This window comes from Microtus pennsylvanicus, chromosome 2, assembly GCF_037038515.1.
Source record: "Microtus pennsylvanicus isolate mMicPen1 chromosome 2, mMicPen1.hap1, whole genome shotgun sequence".
Classification (NCBI taxonomy): Eukaryota; Metazoa; Chordata; class Mammalia; order Rodentia; family Cricetidae; genus Microtus; species Microtus pennsylvanicus.
Window position 1 is genome coordinate 97406160 of NC_134580.1, and position 22326 is coordinate 97428485.

The following is a 22326-nucleotide window of genomic DNA, read 5'->3' on the forward strand; positions in this document are numbered from 1 at the left end:
ATGTACATTACATATATGCCCAACTGGTGTCCACAGAAATCGGAAGTCATCAAATGTCCTGGAACTGGAGTTACAGGTGGCTTTGAGTCACCCTATGGGTGCTGGGAACTGGGCCTGGGTCCTGTAAGCAACAACTGCCTATAACCATTGAGCCATCTCTCCAGGTGCTAGTTCATGTTTTTTTCTGGGGGGGTTCAACACTCCTAGAGTTCCAGGGCAGCTTAGTCCAGAAAGAGGAAAGGGATTTCTGCAATGCAGTGGGGGACCTCTGTGTAAACAAAGGTTTTCCCAGGTGTGTGTGGGGGGATTAAAACATTCATAAGATAAATATTAGAATTTCTTGTTCTAAACACAAGTTTTAATAGTATTTGATAGAAAAGACTCCTGTCTCTTATTGCTGAAGAGATAGCTCTGTGGTTAAGAACACTTGCTGCTCTCCCATGTCAGGTGACTCAGCTTCCCTCAGGCAAACACATGACATACACATAACTAAGTCTAACATTTTTTGCTAAAAGATAAAGAACTCAAAGTGTTTGCACTATTTTTGTCTTCAGTTTCCTCTGTGGAAGGAAAAAAACTGAAGTTGTCAAATAATGGAAACATACAACATATCCTTCTAATCAAATTTAGTTTATTTCAAATTTGTACCAAAAAAAAATATTCCAGGCTTTTCTCTTCAAATCATTTTCAAAATATATTTTTAAGCCCCTTGTCAGTGCTATCATCCCAAAAACTGCCAGAACTCACGTGGTTCAGCCCCTCACCCCAAGAATACAGGTAGCGTCTACATGATGGGTGGTCGCCGGGCAGGATGAGGCTGTGCTGGCGCTCCTGTCTCATAGGGAGGGTGTTACTTTAGGACAATAAATATGTGCTGAATATTAGCAAAGATAGTGAGTCCTATGCTTTGTTGCCATGGCTCTTTGATTTGTGGTTCTGCTACTTCACCCCCAGCTCTTGGCCCCTTGGGCTGTCTTCACACTTACCCCAATAGCTATACTGTCTTGATTTTCCAGAATTCACTTAAGAGGAAGAAAGCAGGAACCTAAGCTGCAAGTCCATCCCCAGTTTTAGATTAAAAGATTATAATAAATTAACTGATAACGTAGAAAGTTGAGGGACATACCCTAAACCAGTCTTGCCTCGTTTCCTGAACTCAGTGGTGTCACAGGGGAAAACGCAACTTGATTTTTTTCTCCATTTAAGTAGTACCCCCAAGTCATTGAAATGTGATTATTTTCCTAAAATTACTTCCAATTCTTCCAAGTCTTTTTGGAAAGCTGAATCCTAGGAGACAAAACAAATCCAGTACAGAATCAGAATCAAGCTTTTCCCTAATTGCTAGCACCTGACAGGGGCTCTTTGCTTCTATACTGAGCTGTTACCAGTCTTCCTAACTTTCCCCACGACAGTTTGAGTCTATGCACCTCACATACTGCATAGCAGGTAGGCGACTCCACATAAAATAGTAAAAGGTAACTCTGTGGCGGATATCAGTATTTAAAGGCTCTTTTGAAAAATTTTACTTGGGCCTGAGAGGAAGATGGGCAATAAGTAAAGCATTTGCCATTTTAGTATTAGTGTGTGAATGCAGACTTCAGAACCCACATCAAAGCCAAGTGCAGTAACACAGCTGGTGTAGCCAGTGTTCTTGAGGTGAGAGAAGATGGAGAATCAAGACCCTGAATCTCTCTGGCCAGCTAGCTCAGCATGCACAGTGGCAAATAACAAAGAGACCCTGACCCAACTTGAGGTGGAAGGCAAGGACTGCCACCTGAGTGTGTATGACCATGTATGAGAGTCACGGCATACACAGAGCATTGCCAAGCTAAGTTGTGGTGTATTGCTGCGATCCTAGGTACTTGGGAAGCTCAGACAAAACAGTCAGATGGAGGCCAGCCAAAAGTTACATTTTGACATGCTGTCTTTACAAAAATTACTAGTTTACCTCATTAGTGACATCTGGCAGCTCCTGAGCCAACTCCATCCACCTTCTAGCTTCAGAGTTTTTCCCTAATTCTCTATAGCACTGAGAAAAAAGAACAACGAAAACTTAAAAACATAAAGAGATGAGAAAGACTCATGTGCACGCAGAAGCTGAGAGTGACAGCGCACGCCTGTAATCCCAGCACTCAGGAGGCAGAGGTAGGCGGATCTCTGTGAGCTTGAGGCCAGCCTGGGCTGTTACACAAACCCTGTCTTGAAAAACCAAGGGGTAGGGGGAGAGATACAGTAGCTCACATTACCTTCTAATAATCTTGTTACGAATACACCCTCCAGTATAGCTCTCAAAAAATAGGGGCCTAACAGTATAGATGGTTCAGTGGCAGAGCAGACATGTTTAATCCCAGCACTAAAAGATCCCAGAAATACAATTTAAGTATTTCCACCGATGTTGAAGGTAAATTTACCTTAGAAATGTACACCCGTCCAGCTTTTGAAAATCCTGGCTGTAGTTCTTCAGCCTGGAGAAAAAAAAAAATCACTTTATTAAAAGGTTCATAAATTCAATTCAAGCTGTACTAGAAAGTTCTAAGTAATAATCACAAAATTTATTCATTAGGTCTGGTGATTACCATTTTTATAAACTCCAAGTAGTTCTTATTTTCCCTTAAATTAAGGTAGGGAATACAAAATGATCCCCAACTAGGAAACACCTTCGGCAGCAAAGGTCCCAAGAACAGCATTGTGGCTTCCGCCCACCGTTCCCTTGATACCTTTAGGAAGCTCTGAAGCGCGTCCTGCACAGTGGCAGTAAGAGGGCTTTCGAACAAGGCTGTAGCTGTTTTTTTTTCCAACCAGCTCAAGTGAGAGACCTGCCACCAAAAAAATTAAGGCATGAAATAGGTTTTAAGTCATTTTTTAAGCCAGGTGTAGTGGCGCATGCCTTTAATCCCCAGCACTTGGGAGGCAGAGGCAGGCGGATTTCTGAGTTCCAGGACAGCCAGGGCTACACAAAGAAACCCTGTCTTGGAAAACAAACAAACAAAAAAAACAAAGCTTTTTTGGGCCAAACATGGTGTCATGTGCGTGTAATCTCAAAACTATAGATACAAGAGAATCGGTTCAAAGGCAGTCTGCTAGCATGTAGGAGGCTGAGGCAGAAAGATTAGTCTGAGGCCAGCCTGGGCTACATACGACAGGGTCGTCTACCAATAAGAGTAGGACGAACACTGAGGACCTTGTTCAGACTGGTGTGACAGGAACTCACCTGGTAACACCACCTGCCAAGAAGAAAGTGACTCCTGGGGTCTTCTGGCTGAAGTGCAATGGCTTTGTCCACATGTTCCTGAGGAGAAAATACAAACTAACATCAAGCCCAGAGTTGATCTGAAAAGAGCCGCAAAGCACCAGGTCTGCATGGGAGCCGGTCTAAAGGAGCAAGGAACCTGGACTGGGGGCAGCACAAGGCAAAGAGAAGCCTGTCCTCACCTTGAAGCTAAAGCCACTCTGGATACGCTTCGAGATGCCCTCATGCTCAGCCAGCTGACCACAAAGCACTGCATACCTAAGGGGGGAAGCAGCAAGCTCAGGGACGAGGACCGGACTGTGAGTGCAGGGAATGTGAGCATCACCCTCATGTGAACATTCCCCTCTCCTGTAGAACTGAAAAGGTGCTTTTCATCTCTACATAGTACTCTCCTCTTAGACTCATCATGGTCCCGGTTAATACTTAGTAGTAGGCCTACAGTAATTCTCCAGAGTAAGGCTAGGTTTGGTTCATGTTTAAGCCCTTTCTCTCCCTGCTGGGCATGCCCCACACACGGACACAAAGAGTAAATCTCTCCTTTATACTTTAGATCATTTAGTCAGGTGTGATGGCACATTTCAGTAATTGCATCACTCACAAAGCTGAGGTAGGCGGCTTGTCTCAAGTTTGAAGCCAGCTTGAGCTATATAGCAAGTACCAGACTGCCATAGCAAAACCCTGTGTGAAACAAAAATAGGCGAGATCTCATCCCAGATTCTGGTTTCTTTGTTTTCTGAGACAGGGTTTCTCTGTAGCTTTAGAGCCTGTCCTGGACTCAAACTCAGAGATCTGCCTGCCTCTACCTCCCAAGTGCTGGGATTAAAGGCGAGCGCCACCACTGCCTGGCTTAGCCCAGATCTGCAGATGTCCCTTTGATCCTAGAGTACAGTCACAATATCATGGACATTTAGTTAGATTGCAGTTTAGTGATCTTATCATGTGACTGGGTTTGACTTCAATACTGCAAACCATCTGAAAAATCAGCATCAAACTACAAGAGATGTCTAAGGATGTTCTTATTACTACCTTCTGACTGTATATTAGGTCTCTCTAGATGAATATACAGGTAATATATCATTAGGAGGAATCGTTTTGTTTTTTTTGATTTTTCGAGACAGGGTTTCTCTGTGGTTTTTGAGCCTGTCCTGGAACTAGCTCTTGTAGACCAGGCTGGTCTCGAACTCACAGAGATCCGCCTGCCTCTGCCTCCCAAGTGCTGGGATTAAAGACGTGCGCCACCACCGCCCGGCTAGGAGGAATCGTTTTTGACATGGTCAAATGATTTTGTTAACTTGGGAACTAATGGATCAAAGGAAAAAAGATCTATTTTAGCCCTCCCCTCACATCCTCACTGCCAGTGGAACAAATTAACCTTTGTCTTCTAGGGTCTGGGAAATGTAGCCAGGGGCACAGTACTACAGGGGTAAAGTACTTGCCTAGCATATGTAAGGTCTTTGTTTAGTGCCATTTGGGAAGCCAGAAGAATGTCTGTGTCTAACATAAGAGCTGAGGTCAGAAGAAGGCATCAGAGTGCCTGCGCTGCAGTCAGTGGCAATCGTGAGCCACTTGACTTGGGAGCTGGAAACTGAACCTGAGTCTTCTGGAAGAGCAGTGTATGCCCCTAACTACTGAACTATAAAAAATGTAAACTTAATGTGTATGTTTACAAAGACATTCCATGCCACACAATGTGAAGGTCTGAGGACAACTATGGAGTCGGATCTCTCCTTACACCTTCACGTGTATTCTGGAGCTCAAACTCAGGTCTCCAGACTTGCCCTGCCTACTTGAGCCATCTATCACTCCACCCACCCTCAACCCAAACTTAGGGCCGTGTGGGCAATTTAGTTCAGTGGTAGAGTGACTTCAATTCCCAGCACCACACACAGAAACCAGAAGACGGAACCACCTGTCCTCTGCCCCGAACACCCATACTCGAAGCAAAGTTGACAACAATGTCTTCCCATGCCCAAGTTTTCACAGATTTGTTAAACAGTTTGCAAGGGTGTGGGGGGTAGGCTTGGACACTTGGCTCATTTCCATGTACAATCCAAACAGCTGTTCCTTAGGAGTAATTTAAAAACAAAACAAAAAAAATGCTGTTTTCATCCTTGAGAGCCCAGGGAGAGCAATGACACCTAGAAAGTTACCTGGCTTCTGGGTAGAACCTTTGCACGGAAACTTTCAGCCATAGATGGAAAAACACAGCCTCTCAGCTTACAATCTGAGGGTAGAGATTTGAAAAGCAAAGGACAGTAGAAGAAGAAGTTTTTTTTTTTTTTTTAAACTAAACAGATGGTGGAATCAGGGCCCAGGACATGAACTGACCTAGGCACAAGCCAGTTGGCAAAACTTGTCTCCAAAAGAGCACAAAGGCCTGACTTGTGCGGTGCTGAGTGCGGCACCGAGGCTCTAGCTGTGGGTACCAGGTAAGCACTCTACCACTGTACTGTACCCTCAGCCCAGGAAGCTAAGTTCTACTAAGATGATCATTGAGTTTCCTGGATGTAAGCTCACATCTCATGCAAACCAACCAAAGAAGCCAAGGTCTACTACCAGCCAGGGATCACAGCTGGGGAAAAGAGCTTTTGCAGGACAGAACTGCAGGTTCTCCCAGCTTCCCTGAAGAACTCCAAGTGTGTGGCCGGAGTGACTCTGGGAAAGATGCTCAGTCCTCTTAGCCCCAGCTGAGCTAAGCTTGTCTTCCCTGGCCTTACCCTCCAAAGCACACTTTCCTGCCCGACGGGTGTGGTACATGTAGGGATCTCAGACTTGTGCCCCCCTAGTTCCTCAAGCAAATGCCTCTGGCCAGGGTAAAGGAAAGGGTCTCCTCTGGTCTTAAAGGCCAGCAGGGTATTATTACCACTGGTGACTTTCAGCACTCTCGTCTCCCTTCTCCAGAGCAGCCTCTGCTTCTTCCTTTCCTGGAAGACAGGCGTAGACCCAGTGTTAGCACAGGTTCCTGCGCACACTCCAGCGAGAAGCAGTGCGGGAAGAATGACCCCTCGCTCTGCACAGGCTTGATTGTTTGGAGATACGGGCTCCCCATGTAGCTCAGACTAGCCCTGAGCTTGAGATCCTGCCTGCACCTCTCAAGTACAAGCAGTGCTGTGCCTGGCTCCGTCCTACCATCTCTTTATGCCTGCCTGATGTTCCTGAAGTAAATTTTAGCAATTCAATATGAGAATGGAACCATCAGAAACTGTTTGCAACAGACCTTACTCTGAAAGGTCTGTACGCTTAAGGATGCTCATATATCACTAAGATTGTATATTAATTTAGTTATGTTTGTATTTTATTTGGAAAGTGTTCATGATTTTTAAAAATCGTTGTTTGTTTTTCAAGGCAGGGTTTCTCTGCAAAGTCTTGGCTATCCTGGAACTCACTCTGTTGACCAGGGTGGCCTTGAACTCCCAAAGATCTGGCTGGCCCAGGGATCCACCCAGGACATGGATGCTGGGGACATAAGCTATGGTCCTCACACTTGCACAGCAAGCACTTTCTCCACTGAGCCACCGATCCTGCCCCCTGCAGATCTTCCAGACTTTTTTTTTAAAAGACAGTCTCATTGTGTAACCCAGGGTAACCTCAAACTCAACACTCTTTCCTGCCTCAGCCTCTGAATGTTGGACTATATGGTTCAATGCTTTTGCTGCCACAACTGACTTCCAAGAATTTTATGCCTTTAATCCCAACACTAGGGAGAGGCAGGCAGATTTCTGTGAGTTCAAGGCCAGCCAGGTCTATAAGAGCTAGTTCCAGGACAGACTCCAAAGCTACAGAGAAACCCTGTTTGGAAAAAGAGGATTGCTGCAAGTTGGAGACAGCCTAGGCCCAGTCTATGTAGCCAGTTCCAATATAGCATAACGCTATGTAGTAAAACCCTGTCTCCAAGAATTTGCTTATTTTTTTTACTTATTTATTTTGTTTTTTGTTTTTTCAGACAGTTTCTCCATGTAACCCTGGATGTTCTAGAACTTGTTCTGTAGACCAGGCTGGCCTCAAACTTAGAGGATCTGCCTGCCTTGCCTCCTGAGTGCTGGGGTTAAAGGTATGCACCACCCCCGCCCGGCAGTTCTATTTATTTTTAAGATAGGGTCTCATTAGATACTTCAGAGGTCTCACTGTGACCTCAAATTCAATCTTCCTAAATGCTCAGTATATGTCACGAACGTCTACCTGGAATCAGAAACCTTTAAAGAGAAAAACAAAATAATAATTGAACCTGAACCTCACAATGTAACCTGGTCTGGCCTGAGAATCACTGCAGTCTTCCTGCCTCAGCCCCCAAGTACTGAGATTACAGGTGCGATCCATCACCCCAGTTCATTCTCATTTTGAAAGTTCCCATATTCTCTTACTTCAGGACTGCCAAGTCCTAAGAGCAGCATGGTGCAGGTTGCATTCTGCCTTCCAAAGTGGAAACTTAGCAGCCAGACAAACAAGCCAGCAACAACCTCTCAACTTTCTCCTAGGTACACACACATACTACACCTAGTCTCAGAACCTCTGGGCTGCTGGCTCCAGATTCTTACGTAGGAAGTAAAACCTTCTCTGCTTGAGATAGGCCGCCCCTTCTTTCTGGTTGGAAAGTCAAAGCAAAGAACAGTATGACCACAACACAGACATTAAAAACAACCAACACCCATGCTACTGGGTCATAAGGGTGCAAGAGGCCTTGGGAGCCAGTTTGTCTCCACTGAGTAGCTATGCTGTTCCTGCCCTGAAAGCATCTGGGCCAGCTGTACCTGCACAGTTGGTTACATTGCCATCAGGGACCTATCAGCATTTACCATTTAGGGCATAGGACTTCTTCTCGCTCTCCTCCACAGTAAGTTCAGACATGTCACTGTAGGCCCGGGCCAGACGCCACAGAAAGTCTTGTCGGCTTCCATACTATAGACCAAAAAGGAATAAATGAGTCTCCTCATCCGTGAGGAATGGAGGCCCTGGTCTTTCCCCACACTGTATGTTTGTTCCACGGCAGCGGTACGATCACTGACATCTGGCAGTCCCTGTGCACAGCCTTCCCACTCCACAGCTGGCCATGCTCAGTTAACTGGAGACATTATCTCCAGTTGATAGCTTGCACTATGTCTGGATAAGAACATGTTGGCCTCTTAATATTGTCCGGGTGGAAGGTCAACTCAAACAAGACATGAAGAAGTCTTTGGCTGACATAGGAAACTGCTCGTGAGAAGGGGGACTTCTGCACCATCAATGCCAGCACTCAGGAGGCCGAGGAAGGTGGGTCTGTATTAGTTTGAGGTAGCCAGGGCTACTCAGTGAGACCTGCCTCAAGGGGTGAAGGGTGGTTTCTAATTTCAGGGAGGAATTTACAAAGTAAATTTGGTTTGTGAACCTGAGGGAAATGTTGAATGACCTACACAATGTCAATTATAATAGGAATTTCAAGTAGGGCAGGCAGATTTAGGCTCTGCCTCTAGGAAGACGAGAAACAGGGTCGGGGGAGGTACAAGCATCGGGTCCTTTGCAGAGAGGTAGGGCTCCTCAGAGTTCTATGTAAGGAAGACAGCCATGGCCCTTTCTCAGGGGCAGGGAGCTGTTGGGTAGGCTCAGGACCCTATCTCCTTTCCCATGTGGCTTTGCTGGGTTTCTTTGGATTTGGGTTGGTTGGTTGGTTTGTCTCATTCCCTGAGAGAGGGGCAAAGGAGGCAGGAAGCAAGCATTTGGAGCCTCACCGCCAGCTTATTGTTGAGCAGCAGCTGGAAGCCCTCGCGCTTGTTCAGCTCACTGCCCCGGTGCAGCTCGTCTGCCTGCTGCAGGAGCAGCAGCATATCCTCAGGGACCGAAGAGCCAGCGGCCTCCACGGCAGCAGATGCTGGGCCTGAAGCCACCTCCACATCAAGGTCCAGAGAATCCTTCCTCCCCATCTTCACAGTCTCGCAGCTCACTTCATCCTCGCCGTCCTCGCTCTCCCTGTCGGAGTCCCGCTCGTAGTCAGATTCGGCATTGGCTGTTGTGTAGCTGGCAGAGGAATGAGAGACAAGTAAGCAAGGGGATTGTTTAGTCAGAACTAGGGTTTGTTCTCCAGCCACAGACGAGGGACCATACAGCACTGCTGTCCACTGAGCCTAAAGGCAGAAACCAGTCTTAAAGAGAAAGCTTGAACTATTAGCTAGGGAATGATCAAAGAAAAAGAAGTATCCAGTCAAGTTAGGGGATGTGTGCTGGTCAGAGTCAAATATAAGATCCCTCTATTTAGCTACCACTTGAACTGCAAAAGGCAAAAAGGGGGGAAATGTTTAAGAATTAGACGTCATGGGATTGGAGAGATGGCCCAGGTTAAGAGCACTGGCTGCTCTTCCAGAGGTCCTGAGTTCAGTTCCCAGGTTCCACAAGTCTAACTGTAATCCCATGGAATCTGATGCCGTCTTCTGGTGTATGGATACATGCCAATGAAACACCCATATACATAAAGTACATAAATAAATTTTTAGAAAGTAGGCTGCAGTCTGAGTATGGCGACACACGTCTATAATCCCAGCACTTGGGAAGTAAAGGCAAGAGGATCAGGAATTCAAGGTAATCTTTGGCACATTTGAAGCCAGCCTATATAAGACCAAACAAAAAGAGTATCTCCAAAACAGGACTGTTGAGATCGCTGGGTGGGTAAAAGTGCTTGCTGTACCGTCTGGTGACCCGAGAGGACCAACTTCTCCAGTTGTCCTCTGACCTCACATGTGGCATGTACCTGCCCACATTCATATGCACACACAATAAAACGTTTTTAACAAACAAGTAGGGGTCTAATCTAAGAGGTAGGGGTTTATCCTTGAAGAGAGTAATGTCCCTGGATCATTCGCAGCTTTAGCGAGAAGCCAAGGTGTATGGCTGGCCCATCAGCTGAGCATGAGAATGGGATTGTGGGAAGAGAAGAGAAGTTCCTCAGGGCTGCCCACTGCTAAAGCTTCTTTTTGAGATGTTATCTGTGCTCCCTGGGTTATTCCAGCAGTGCAGGTAGTATTCTTGGATGACCTTGCTGCTCTCAATTCTGTGTGTTTGTGGGTTTTCACCTGTTACCCCATCTGCTTAGGAGTGTGCTCGCTCTGTGACCCCATCTACTTAGGAGTGTGCTCGCTCTGTAACAGAAGCTGCTGTAAACGTCATTGCAGCAAGGGTGTAGAGAGAAAGAGGACTTGTTCCACAGGGGCTTTCATCTCACACCTTAAGAAATGAGGATAGACCTGGAAAAATTGGGCCAGATTTTTGTGATTTTGTTTTTATTAATGAGGCAAACTGGTTAGTGTTCCTACCCTGACCTGTGTTATGTTTCCTTATCATGTGCTCCTTCCTAAGGAGTGACCTCAGCCGGGGCCTCTTTTCCTTGTTTCTGGTCCTCTCAGCGTCCGACTTTGGGTCTGGGTGAACAGACCTTGCCTCTCACAGAGGACTCCTCAGACCTGTTTTTGCTAGACTGAGAGGAATCCATGAGGAGCTATCTGGCAGGACATAAATGGATTCTATTGCTTTGGTTCTCCTTTCCCTGAGGGCCTACTATTTTTGATGTCCTCTCCTCGATTTCCTTTGGTTTGGGTGTGTTGAGGTTTGTTGAGAAGGAGGTTGAAGCAAAGTTCCAGGAGTGAGATTATAGCATGTTAAGTGTGGGGAAAATGAGTCTTATTTTCTCTACATGGGATCCAGCACTGTGAAATTCAGTCTTCAGCAGAAAGATAGACCCTGGAGTTCTCCTAAAAGATAGTTCCTTATTTTTTTCTTTGACAAAGTGTAAGCTAGTGTTAATAAATTAAAAGAGAAATTCTTGTCTCTCCACCTCAGTGTTGCTTTATGCCCATTTCATATCATTGTCTGTGCTTTAATTCATACTTTTGATACAACTTCTGATGTGTAAAGTTGGCTGTCTTGTAAATATAAAGAGTTCGATTGTAAATAAACTATTGTGGCCATTAAAAAAATGCTTTAATATAACAAAAAAAACTGGGGGGCGGGGGGGTGTGTTCTTGCTAGATTACCTGCCTGCCGTGCACAATCCCCAGAACTCAAACAACAGCAAGACTGGACGAGGTGGGAAGGAATAGCCTTACAAACAGAGGCGGAACTGATCAGAGCTATGCTGATGAGCTAACTTTGGTAGGTCATCCTTATCAGCAAAGACATCTGCCAGAACCTACCTGAGTGGGTGCCAGCCTCTGCGGCAGAAGCAACAACCACACATTTCCCAATCTCTTTCTCAAACTTGTACCTGTGACCAAGTTCAACCAAACCTCACTGACAGGAGAAGCAGCCTTGGGAATGTGGAAGAGTGGCAGAGGTCTGTCTCCAGCTACTAACGACCCTACAGGATAACATCTCGGAGACTGCTACAAGCCAGGGAGTTTCCAGCTGCTGACAACTCCTACAGGATAACAAGCTAGGTAGTTTCTAGGCACCAACACTACAGAGAAAGCCAAGTATCTTAGTTTTCTGTCCTCCAGCAGCTGATGAGGGTTCTTCTCTAACTGCTAGTTAAATCAGATAAGAAATGGGCCTGGGACAAAGTAGGATTTCCAGGGGCAGAACAAGACTCCAGAGAACCCTTGAGAAGCACAGAGAAGATTTTACATTTCATTTGGGAGCAAACCTTCCTCCCTGGAGTGAAGAATATAAAGGCAAGCTCCCGTGGCCAACACAAAACAACCAAATAAGACAGTCTCTGCCCTAGAAGACACCCAACATCTGGCTGAATGCTGTGGAGAAAAGTGTTGTCATCTAGAAAGCCACATGGGTGAGGTCCAGAAGGCACCAAGTGAGTAAGCAGAACTGGTGCCTCTGTCTAAACAGTTGGTTGCTGCTACTCAGAGCAACTTCTGTTCTATTTGAAAAGGCGACCAGAGCATCAGCTACAAGAACCTGCAGGAGCCAGGCATGGTGGCAACTCCTTTAGTCCCAGCACTTGGGAGGCAGAGGCAGGTGGATCTCTGTGAGTTTTGAGGCCAGCCTGCCCTATATAGCAAGTTCCAGGGCAGCCTGAACTACACAGAGAAACCCTGTAAGGTGGGGATGGGGCAGACAGCATGATAGCAATGATATTTAGAGATCACCCTAGTATCTTTCCCTTCCAGCTGTTTACAATAAGAACCTAGGGATTAGGGCTGGGGAGGTGGCTCAACAGTTAAGAGCATTGGCAGCTCTTCCAGAGTTCCCAGTTCAATTTCCAACAACCACATGGTGACACACAGCCATCTACAATGGGATCTGATGCCCTCTTCTGGCATTCAGGTGTACATGCAGATAGAGCAGCATACACATAAAATGAATAAATCTTAGAAAGAAAGAAAGAGAGAGAGAAAGAAAGAAAGAACTTAGAGATTAAAGGAATAAAGAAAAGCACCAGACTTCATAACCAATGAGCACTGACGAATGAGACCACACAAGGGCAAGCTAGAGAAACTCCTGCAGAGGTTGGACAGTAACCTGCCTGAATGAAAAGATTCAGCTAGGGCCAAAGTAAAGGAATGTAACTGTGTGGAGAGGCTGAAATCCTAGTGGTACTCCTTGCTAGAGAAGGGAGACCACACGCTGGGGAAGTTCACATAGGAGATTGTGCCTCCCGCACTCCCAGGTGCACTGCTCTGGCTTAAAGGCCAGAACTCACAAAGCCAGGGAATTGCAGAAGTGAGAGGGGGCCTTGTGAACCAGGAGGGCTAGCGAACAGCTTTGCCTCATCAGCTCTACCACAAGTCCTGTCACGGCAAGCTGAAGCCTCACATCATGGCCACCATCCTGCGCTTAAGGGCCACGGCTACTCCATTTGCAACACTCCCTTACCTCCTACCTCCAACCACTGGAAATCTACCAGAGAAGGTTTCATTCGGTTGCTATGCCCCCAGGCTTTTGAGATCAGTACTCAAGAGAAACACAGTTCCCACAGTGGACAGGAGACAGGATGGCATACCATCCTGCTCTGTTCCTAACAGAGAGCTGATGAATTGGAAATTAAAGATTCAGTTTCCCACACATCTATTCCTGCTGCTGACTGTTTTCTTTGACCTCCTAGTTCCCATTAGAGCACTGAGCCTGGAACATTCAGACGTGGCCAAGCCTGTGTGCTACGCCTAGGAGGCTCTTGTAGTAGAGATAAGCCACAGGAAACCTGAGGTAATGGAGACCAGTGCCCAGAGAAAGGATGAAATGCTTTGGCTGGGACGCCTGGGAAGCTGGCATTTAAAGGCATGTTGCGTTCTTCAGGGAAAATATCGAGCTGTGTTTGGTACAACGCCCAGGGAATAACTCACAAACCTGTATAATGATTCTGCTCCTGCCACTGCCAATCAACAACTGGAAGCTCGGATTTGTTATTTGGAAGAAAAAAGGAATATAGGGTAGGTGAGCCAGTCTGGCAAGGAAAGACACAGCTTACCACACATACTGACCTGAGTCTGAGCCCAGGCCCCTCATGATGAAACGAGAGAACCAATTACCGAAAACTGCCCTCTGACCGCTACCTGTGCATGCACACACACAGACATTAAAGAAATGTAAAAAGACTTGTAATACAATTAAATTTTAGAAAGACTGCAGCTGAGCTGTGGTGGCACACTCCTTTAATCCCAGCAACCGAGAGGCATAAGCAGCCACAAAGCTAGAAAGTTCCAGGACAGCCAGGGATACACAGAGAAACCTTGTCTCGAAAAAGCACGGGGCTGGAGAGATGGCTCAGCGGTTGGGAGCACTGGCTGCTCTTCCAGAGGTCCTGAGTTCAATTCCCAGCAACCACATGGTGGCTCACAACCATCTGTAATGGGATCTAATGGCCTCTTCTGGCCTGCAGAGCACTCATACAGAAAATATAAATAAATTTAAAAAAAAAACTTAAGAAAAGCAAAACAATAAGCAAAGGCATGGAGCAAGAAGCAGAAGGTGGCCCATCTTAGGCCAGTGAGCAGCCAGCACATGTGACAGGCTCAGTCTGAAGCAGGCATGGAGAGATTCTAGTGACCTCATCAAAGGCCAAGGGCTGGAGGACCTGCAGCTTTTCATGGAAGAGCCTGCAGAATCATCACGCAAGGCTCTTTCCTCCCTAAGGTATACATGCTTAAAACCATTTCAGAATGTATGACCTCCTCCCAGAATTTCCCCTTGACCTATATGGCACCTCCCATGATGAAAACATTATTCACCATGGCCACTGCCCCAGATAGCAGACAGCTAAGCCACAGAGTCTTCTTGCACCACCAGCAGCTTTCACGTGCCACAGGGTCAGTCATAGGGCTGAGCCTGGTGAAGCTATAATTAAGAAAGCCATCCATCCCTCTGCTGCCCTGCCCTGCTCCACTGAGCACCCGTGCAGTAAGGCACCTACTCTGGCTGCTGACACCAGGAGATGAACTTGCTAATGTCACCTGCTAAGACACGGGATCTTATGAAGAGGCGTGAGTTAGCCTCAAACTCCTGAGTGCTGAATTACCTGCGTGTACCACCTTATTGGATGATCTTTAAATCACCAATTAAATAGTGCTGCTGGTGTACAATCATGAGGACCTGAGTTCAAATCCCCAGAAGTGAGATGATGTTTGTGTACCTGTAACCCAAGTGCTATGGGAGGCAGAGACGGAAAGGTTGCTGGGCCTTACTAGCCTAGCCCCAGGTTCAGTGAGAGACCCTGTGTGGAGGAAGTCAAATGAAGACTCATATAACAGAATATCTTTAGTCCTCCTCTAGCCTCCAGGCACACACTCAGACATACACATAAGAACGACTCAACCCTCAGTCTCCCATTCAAGTGACCCAGTTCGTCAGGTTTCACAGCTCCTTAGTCCCAGTGCCCTCTATCAGTTCTTTCTTTGCAACCCCGATGTACGTCATTTCCGTCTCTACCATCAGGAAGCCCCTCTTGACAACACTGTTGGGCAAACTGAAAACTAGTTCCAGGACAGGCATGGTGGCGCACGCCTTTAATCCCAGCACTCAGGAGGCAGAGGCAGGAGAATCTCTGCGAGTTCGAAGCCAGCCTGTCTACATAGTGAGTTTAAGGACAGCCAGGGCTACCCTGTCTCAAAAAACAAACAAACAAAAAAGACTAGTTCCACTAGCCCTCAAATACACAAATAGAATTCAGACATCTAGACAACAATAAGAATGAACAAGGCTTGGCTTCTACAGCAAGAGTTCCCTTGTCTGGGCTGGGTGCTCATCAGTGGGCGGTGCAAAGCACAGGTGAAGCCTGAGTTCAATCCCTGGCACCAAGAAATAAATACTTCACTTGTTTCAAGAGACACCTGAGCAGAAGTCAAACCTGCCATTAAGCCAGCAGTGATGGCGCACACCTTTAATCCCAGCACTAGGGAGGCAAACAGGTGAATCTCTGAGTTTGAGGCCAGCCTGGTCTACAGAGTGAGTTCCAGAATAGCCTGGGCTGTTACACAGAGAAACCCTGTCTTGAAAAAAACAAATCTGCCATTAAAGGCCAATGGCAGGAACATGAAAAAGGACAGTAATTTTAGTCTTAATTTTTGTAGGAAAACCAAACAAGAGACCACGATGTAACCCATGGCAGAGCATTTGCCGGCACACGGGAGGTCCTGGGTTGATCCCCAGCAGGAAGAAGCAGGAGGAAATAACAACCCCCTAAACAAACAAGACCAGAGTAAGAGAGAACTACTACTGCACCATGGGCCCTTCCTGGGCAGTGAGCTGTGGCATCTCAGACAATGTGGAATACAAATGTGCCAGTGATAGCCCTACGTGCCCTGAAGACCAAGCTCCTCCTCAGATCATAGACTCAAACACGGCTGCAGCTGAACCAGACTGCCAGGACAATGGGATGGCAGCTGACACTCTGTCTGCCCTTGGAAGTTTTAGAACCCTGGTCTGAGTGACAAACCTCAATAAGCTCATGTTCTCCATCTGAGATAGAGAACCCCGGTCACATGATTATCCTGAGGATTAGGTAAGCAAACACCGCTAAGGTGCTTAGCACAGTATCAGGGGAAGGAAGTGAACGGTACCTAGTGTTACAAGGTGTGCCTGAGAAAGAGACCAATCTGCTCGGGAGGACCCTGAATGGCTCATGTTCTAGTCAGGAGAAACATCAGCCTCTGAGTCTCACGGGCCAGCGGCATCACTGGCACCAGCAGTGCATAAAGGAAAAGGCTGCCACCAACAGATCACTCTGTCCTTGGGGCCAGAGTTTCCCAAGGAGTTGTGACTAGCTTGAGAGACTGTCCTGCCTGCTGCTGTCACCTCATGGTAAGTCCTATCAGATCTGCTGGGCACCTGTCACCTCCCCGCTGCACGGAAGGCTGCAAGGGAGCGTGGGCCAGACCGCCCTGTGAGGAAAGTGGCGCCTCGGGCGAGGATGGCATGACAGCCTACAGACTGGCCACACCCTGCTCAGCCACTGCAGGAAAGACGTGAAGTTGTAAAATAATGCTTAGCCCTAGTGACGACACACAAAAATGCCCATAAAAATGATGTAAAAAGAAAAAAGCCCTGGGCTGGAGAGATGACTTAGCAAGGAAGAGCACTTGCTGCTCTTGGGGAGGACCCAAGCTCGGTTCCCAGAACACACATGGCTGCTTAACAACCCTTTGTAACTCTGGTTCTAGGGAGATCTGGTGCCCAGTCCTGACCTCTGCAGGCCCCAGTCTCGTAAGTAGTGCAAGTATACGCATAAAGGAAAATATAAGATAGTCAACTCAGAAAAATAACAGACATACACCAGAACAACTGTTGGCATTCCTATTCGTCTGAGTGGCATAAACGGGGAAGCTGTTTCCATTCAGTCATACCCATACTTTTATTTAAAAATTATTTATGGCACCTTGGTTTGGATTGTGATAAACAATCTTTTGACAAGTACAATGCAGCTGCAGCTATCGCTGCCTCCAGGAGAGACACTCACCCTCCTTCACTCTCGGCGTCTGTGAGTGCAGCCCCTGAGGAGGCGGTGAAGTAGATGGAGCTGGAGCCGGTGGAGTCGCTCCTCTCCCTGGCAAAAGGGAACCGGCGCCGCCGAGCCACTCTCTGGTTCTCTTCTATATGCGATCTGGAAAGCAGGCCATGTCCCAGAAGGCATATCAGGACCCATACAGCCTGTCTTTCCCTCACTCCTCCCTCACTGAAGGACCAAGGAAGGAGAAAATTCTGGGTCTTTACTCTCAGGAGAACAAAGGGGCCACCTGTTTGGCAGACTAAATTGGGAAGAACAAAGAGGTTGCACTGCTACCGTAGACCAAAGGGCGCACAGGCAGCAGGGCACTTGGGAAAGGGAGGGAACCAGACATGCTGCTTCTTCCACATTGGTTAACAGCTATAAAATGGGCTTGTTCCTTAGAGAGACCAGAAAAGGCAGAACACACGCCAGCTGAAAAAGTTGTAGGTGCCAGGAAAAGACGAGGGCTTGGGGAAGGCAAGAGAAGACAGGTCACTCACCGGACCGCCCCGACAATCTCCCCAGCCAGCCCTTGCAGGCTGCTCCGAAGATCCTCCACCTCCCGCCGCAGTGCCATAAGACTGGTCAACACAAAGTCCAGGCGGTCCAGCACCTTCTCCTGCCCCTCCTGTGGGATGCTCGGCAGCACGGCAGCATCTCCAGCTTCACCTGGGATGGCCCGCAACTGCATTACTGGAGCAAGTGGAACAGGAGACAGAAACACGGGGGGGGGGGGGGGGGGGGGGCAAAAAACAAAAACAAACAAATAAAAACCCTCAGACCGAGAATTGTAGAGCGTTTGCTTCTCTTGCCCTGCTTTGTTTTCAGATAGGGTCTATGCAGTCCCAGCTGTCCTGGAACTCACTATGTAGACCAGGCAGAGATCTACCTGCCTCTGCCTCCTGAGCTCTGAGTCTGAAAGCATGCAACACTATGCTGGGCCATTTGCTTCTCCTGGCAATTTACAGAGGAGAATCTGGGCCTCTGAGAGTATACATTTCACAGCTAAGTCATAGTACAAGTTTCAAGTCACTATCCAGAAGAAAGAAAGAAAGAAAGAAAGAAAGAAAGAAAGAAAGAAAGAAAGAAAGAAAGAAAGAAAATTCCAGTCTAGACCAACAAGATGACTGACAGGTAAAAGTAATTGCTGCAAAGGCTGACGACCTAAGTTCAGTGCCCAAGTCCCACATGGCGAGGGACTTAGAACTTTTAAAACGCAGCAAATAATGTCAAATGCCTGCAAGGGTGTGGTACTTAGAAGGCAGGACAGCTGCTCTGCTAGAATAAAAAAAAACCTTCAGCAAGGAGTGGTTGCAGAAGAGAAGGATCAGGGGTTCAAAACCAACCTCAGCCACAAAGTGTTAGAGGCTAGGCTGAGCTATGTGAAGCCCTATCTAAAAAATACAAAAAGAAAAACATTGTTTCTGGCCTTATAGTTCCAAATACCAAACAGTGAATACCAATTACACAGGAAAACAAAAATTGGGTTTGTTCAGATTCTGATCACACAATGAATAGTAAACTGCCTCTCTTGAGGCCATAATTAATGTTATCAGAGAAGAGCAAAAAGAAAATGGGCAGTCACTAAGAAAAGGTCTATAGGGGGGAAAAAACTGGCCAAACTCCATGAGAAAAACACTGTTAACAAGCTCGATCTGCTCACACTAAAGTTCGGTGAAATTTAGGAACTCGGGAGCCATTTAAAGCAGCTGAACTGGAATATGCATTAGGGAAGAACTCAAGAAGCAGGGCTCACAGAGCAGACATGCATATATCCCTTGGTAAAGGGAATCTAGTAGCAACCTAGGCCAGCAGTGCTCAAGGCACAGCAAGGAAGACATATAGAATGTGTCTGCTTCCTCCCAAGCTCAGGGGAGAACAGACCACTACTAAGGAATCACAAATGAGCCAAGCGCAAGCGCAAAAGACAGGGCACTGGCCACGCCACGTTACCACCACGCTATCAAACGCTGACAGCTGCAATCTAGGGTGATAAGTCGGGGAACACTCTCGAAGCACTGACATTTCCAGCTAGCAGGGAAGAAGAGGATCTGTGACTACACCGGTGGTCAGAGGAAAGCATTTTCAATCAACACGAAATGAGATCTAAGCTTCTGTTACCCAAATAAGGGGCAGAGATCGGAAGGCCTAAATGCTTCGCTCAAATGAGTTAACCTGAAGGTTTTTTACAAAATGGAACTCGTTTCATCTGTTACTGCTGGCTCTCAGCCACTCGGCTTCGGTTGCACGAGTGTGCTCTCAGACCACGTTGTGGAAAGTACACTAGACCGGATGACCAGGTCCAGCTTTTCCACTTACTCTGTAACAACCTTGGGAAAGTTACACAATCCCTCTGAATTTTCCTTCATAAAAATAATTTTAAAAACTTGGATTATTCTCCTCATGTCCTTCACATTTGAATCCATAATTTGATAGGCAAGCTTTCAGAGCTTTCTCTCCTACGAAAGGATTCCCTCTTCCTTCTTTCAGACTCTTCCTCCGTCTATCCCACCCCTTACCCAACACTACGCAAATGACCAGAACTAAAAGTGAAAGCTACACAGTCTTCTTTCCCGGCAGAGGAAAGAGTAAGGCTTTCCTAAAAGAGTGGAACTCAGCCCTTCTACTGGCCGGTCCACCTACTCTGCCAACGACAGCCCAGGCCCCAGGGTCATCAGTAAGTAATGACCTGTGCTCTTACCCTGGCGTCCGCGCTCTGAAGCCTGCGCATGGTCCAGGGAATTGGGCAGACTGTGGCTCCGGCCACGGCTCTGGGCCCTTTTCCATCGCTGGCTGTAAAGGATGCACAGGAATCCAAGGCCGGCGGCAGTACCAAATAACAGTCCCAATCCGGCGCGGCTGCCACCCAGGGCCCCCAGTCTAGACATAGTGCCCCTGCAGCCGGCGTAAAAATCAAGGAGGGAAAAAGGGTGGATGGGGGAGCGAACCGAGAGGGAGAGAGTCATTAGCCTGGTCCTCCACCCCGTTGGCAGAACCCGTTGCCCACAGCCTCACCCAAGTCTGGCCCCTCCGGTGCCGCAGCTCCCTGGCGCAGACAGGCGCTCTGCCAGGGGGCAGCAGCTCCGGTCTGACGCGCCCCTGGCACAGCTCCGCCCTGCACTGCACGTGGCAGTCTCCCGGCGCCCCCCGAAATCACTCTGGAGAACAACTCAGACCCTTACCCGGCCGCCAGCCACCATAGCAGCAGCAGCCACACCGGCCTCACGCTGTCAATGATCGTGACGTCCTTAACCAGCGCCACCTGCTCGGCGCGCTGGGCGAATGCGCGTGGAGATGACGCAGGCTCCGCCTCCCACCCGGGCTCGAGGGGCGGGGCCACAGCTGCGGTCGGGCTGTGCACCTGTGCGGGAGCCAGAGGCTGGTGAGGCTAAGGAGTGGCGGAGTGTCCTGGGTGGTCCCTCGGTGGTCCCCAGAATGTCTCCGCAAATCTCACGCAGCCCATACCTGGGAGATGCCGCTCTCCACGCCCCCTAACACTGTCTTTATTTCGGGCTGATTTAGTTGTTTACGGATTTTCTATTCAAACCATTTGCTAAAACCTAAAAAACAGCGCCATTACCAGATGAAATTTGAGCAGGTCAGTTGCTGGTTATTCGTAAACCGTCCCTAAATCGCCGGGACATGACTTCTGCCAGCTGACAAAAACCCGTCTCAGGCTACGGAGGCTGCAGCAGGAGGATAACTGGGAGTTCAGAGCTAGCCAGGATTACATAGTGAATCCCTGTCTTAAAAATATTTTGGAAAGGGGGTTCCTTGGACTTCCCACAGGACAGGGAACCCTGATTGCTTTTCGGGCTGGGGGAGGGGGAGGGAAATGGGAGGCGGTGGCGGGGAAGAGACAGAAATCTTTAATAAATAAATAAATTAAAAAAAAAGAAAAAAATATTTTGGAAAATCCGGGCGTGGTGGTGCACTCCTATAATCCCAGCACTCAGGAGACAGAGGAAAGCGGATTTTTCTGATTTCGAAGTCAGTCTGGTCTTTGCGTCAGTTCCTGCCTCCAGGTTCCTGCCCTGCTTGAGTTCCTGCCCTCACTGCTTTCGATGATGAAGTGTTATATGGAAGTGTGGATGAAATAAACCCTATCCTCCTCAAATTGTATTGATCATGGCATTTCGTCATAGCCATGGTAACTAACAAAGACAGCCTGTCTCAAAATATAAAAACAACAAAACACAACAACAACAACAAAACCAAACAAATGGACAAAAAAACCTGAGTCCGATAAATGAATTTATTTGTTTTTCTATTCTGGATTGAAAAATATTACAGCTCAAGTTGAGTGCAGGGTCTGCTTGCTTGATAGGTAAACGCTTCTCCATTGACTTACACGAGCATCCCAATGATACGAGGGATTCTTTCTAAATTTGTTTTGTATGTATGTATGTATGTATGTTTTTGTTTTTGTTTTCTTCAAGACAGGGTTTCTCTGCATAGCCCTGACTGTCTTGGAACTTGCTCTGGAGACCAGGCAGGAGCTGATGCAGAGGCCATAGAGGGGTGCTGCTTGCTGGCTTGCTTCTCTTGGCTTGCTTAGTCCGCCTTCTTATAGAACCCAGGACCACCCATGTCCCCATCCACAATGGGCTGGACCCTCCCCTTTCAGTCACTAATTAAGATATTATTGGGATTGGAGAGATGGCTCAGTGGTTAAGAGAACTGGCTGCTCTTCCATAAGGTCCCGAGTTCAACTCCCAGCAACCACATGGTGGCTCACAACCATCTGTAATGAGATTTGGTGCCCTTTTCTAGCCTGCAGGCATACAGGCAGGCAGAACACTGTAAACATAACAAATAAATAAATCTTTTTTAAAAAGAAAGAAAGAAAAGAAATTGTGTTAGTGTTACAGAGCCAGGCATGGCGGTGCAGACTTTTAATTCCAGCACTGGGGAGGCAGAGACAAGCAGATTTCTGTGAGTTAGAGGCCAAATGGGTCTACAAAGTGAGTACCAGGACAGCCAGGGATGTTACACAGAGAAACCCTGACTTTAAAAACAAAACAAAAGCAAAAACGGGGGAAAAAGACATTTCCTTACAGCCAGATTTTATGGAAGCACTTTCTCATCAGAGAGGGGCCCTCATCTCTGATGATTCTAGGTTGTGTCTGTTGACAAAACCAGCCTGTGCATAGTGTCTCACTATGTAGCCTCGGATGACTTG

At 47.3% G+C, this 22326-nt stretch overlaps 1 protein-coding gene across 2 annotated transcripts; it reads right to left on the bottom strand.

The window, feature by feature from the left end:
* Nucleotides 1–611: 611 nt before the first annotated feature.
* Nucleotides 612–20388, bottom strand: Rmdn3 (regulator of microtubule dynamics 3). Of its 2 annotated transcripts, none has more exons than XM_075961812.1 (13): nt 20327–20388; nt 19846–20039; nt 17645–17837; nt 17115–17258; nt 8953–9238; nt 8044–8146; nt 6114–6174; nt 3433–3508; nt 3212–3289; nt 2718–2816; nt 2412–2465; nt 1949–2029; nt 612–1287 (listed from the first exon to the last, which is right to left on the bottom strand). In XM_075961812.1, exons 2-13 carry the CDS (start codon nt 20030–20032, stop codon nt 1234–1236), a joined length of 1416 nt encoding a protein of 471 aa, XP_075817927.1. In that variant the 5' UTR covers nt 20033–20039; nt 20327–20388; the 3' UTR covers nt 612–1233. The 2 variants fall into 2 exon arrangements, with proteins under 2 accessions (XP_075817927.1, XP_075817928.1); XM_075961813.1 differs by having other exon boundaries at nt 20160–20379.
* Nucleotides 20389–22326: the final 1938 nt, after the last annotated feature.

What these genes read in the sequence shown, in the direction of transcription:
- Rmdn3 (XM_075961812.1), bottom strand. Translation starts at nt 20,032, where the DNA reads ATGTCTAGACTGGGGGCCCTGGGTGGCAGCCGCGCCGGATTGGGACTG. An exon ending in GACGCCGAGAGTGAAGGAGG is followed by an intron (nt 9,239 to 17,114) that starts GTGAGTGTCTCT and finishes TTCCTCTGCCAG; the next exon opens with CTACACAACAGCCAATGCCG. An exon ending in TGCTCAACAATAAGCTGGCG is followed by an intron (nt 8,147 to 8,952) that starts GTGAGGCTCCAA and finishes TTTGGTCTATAG; the next exon opens with TATGGAAGCCGACAAGACTT.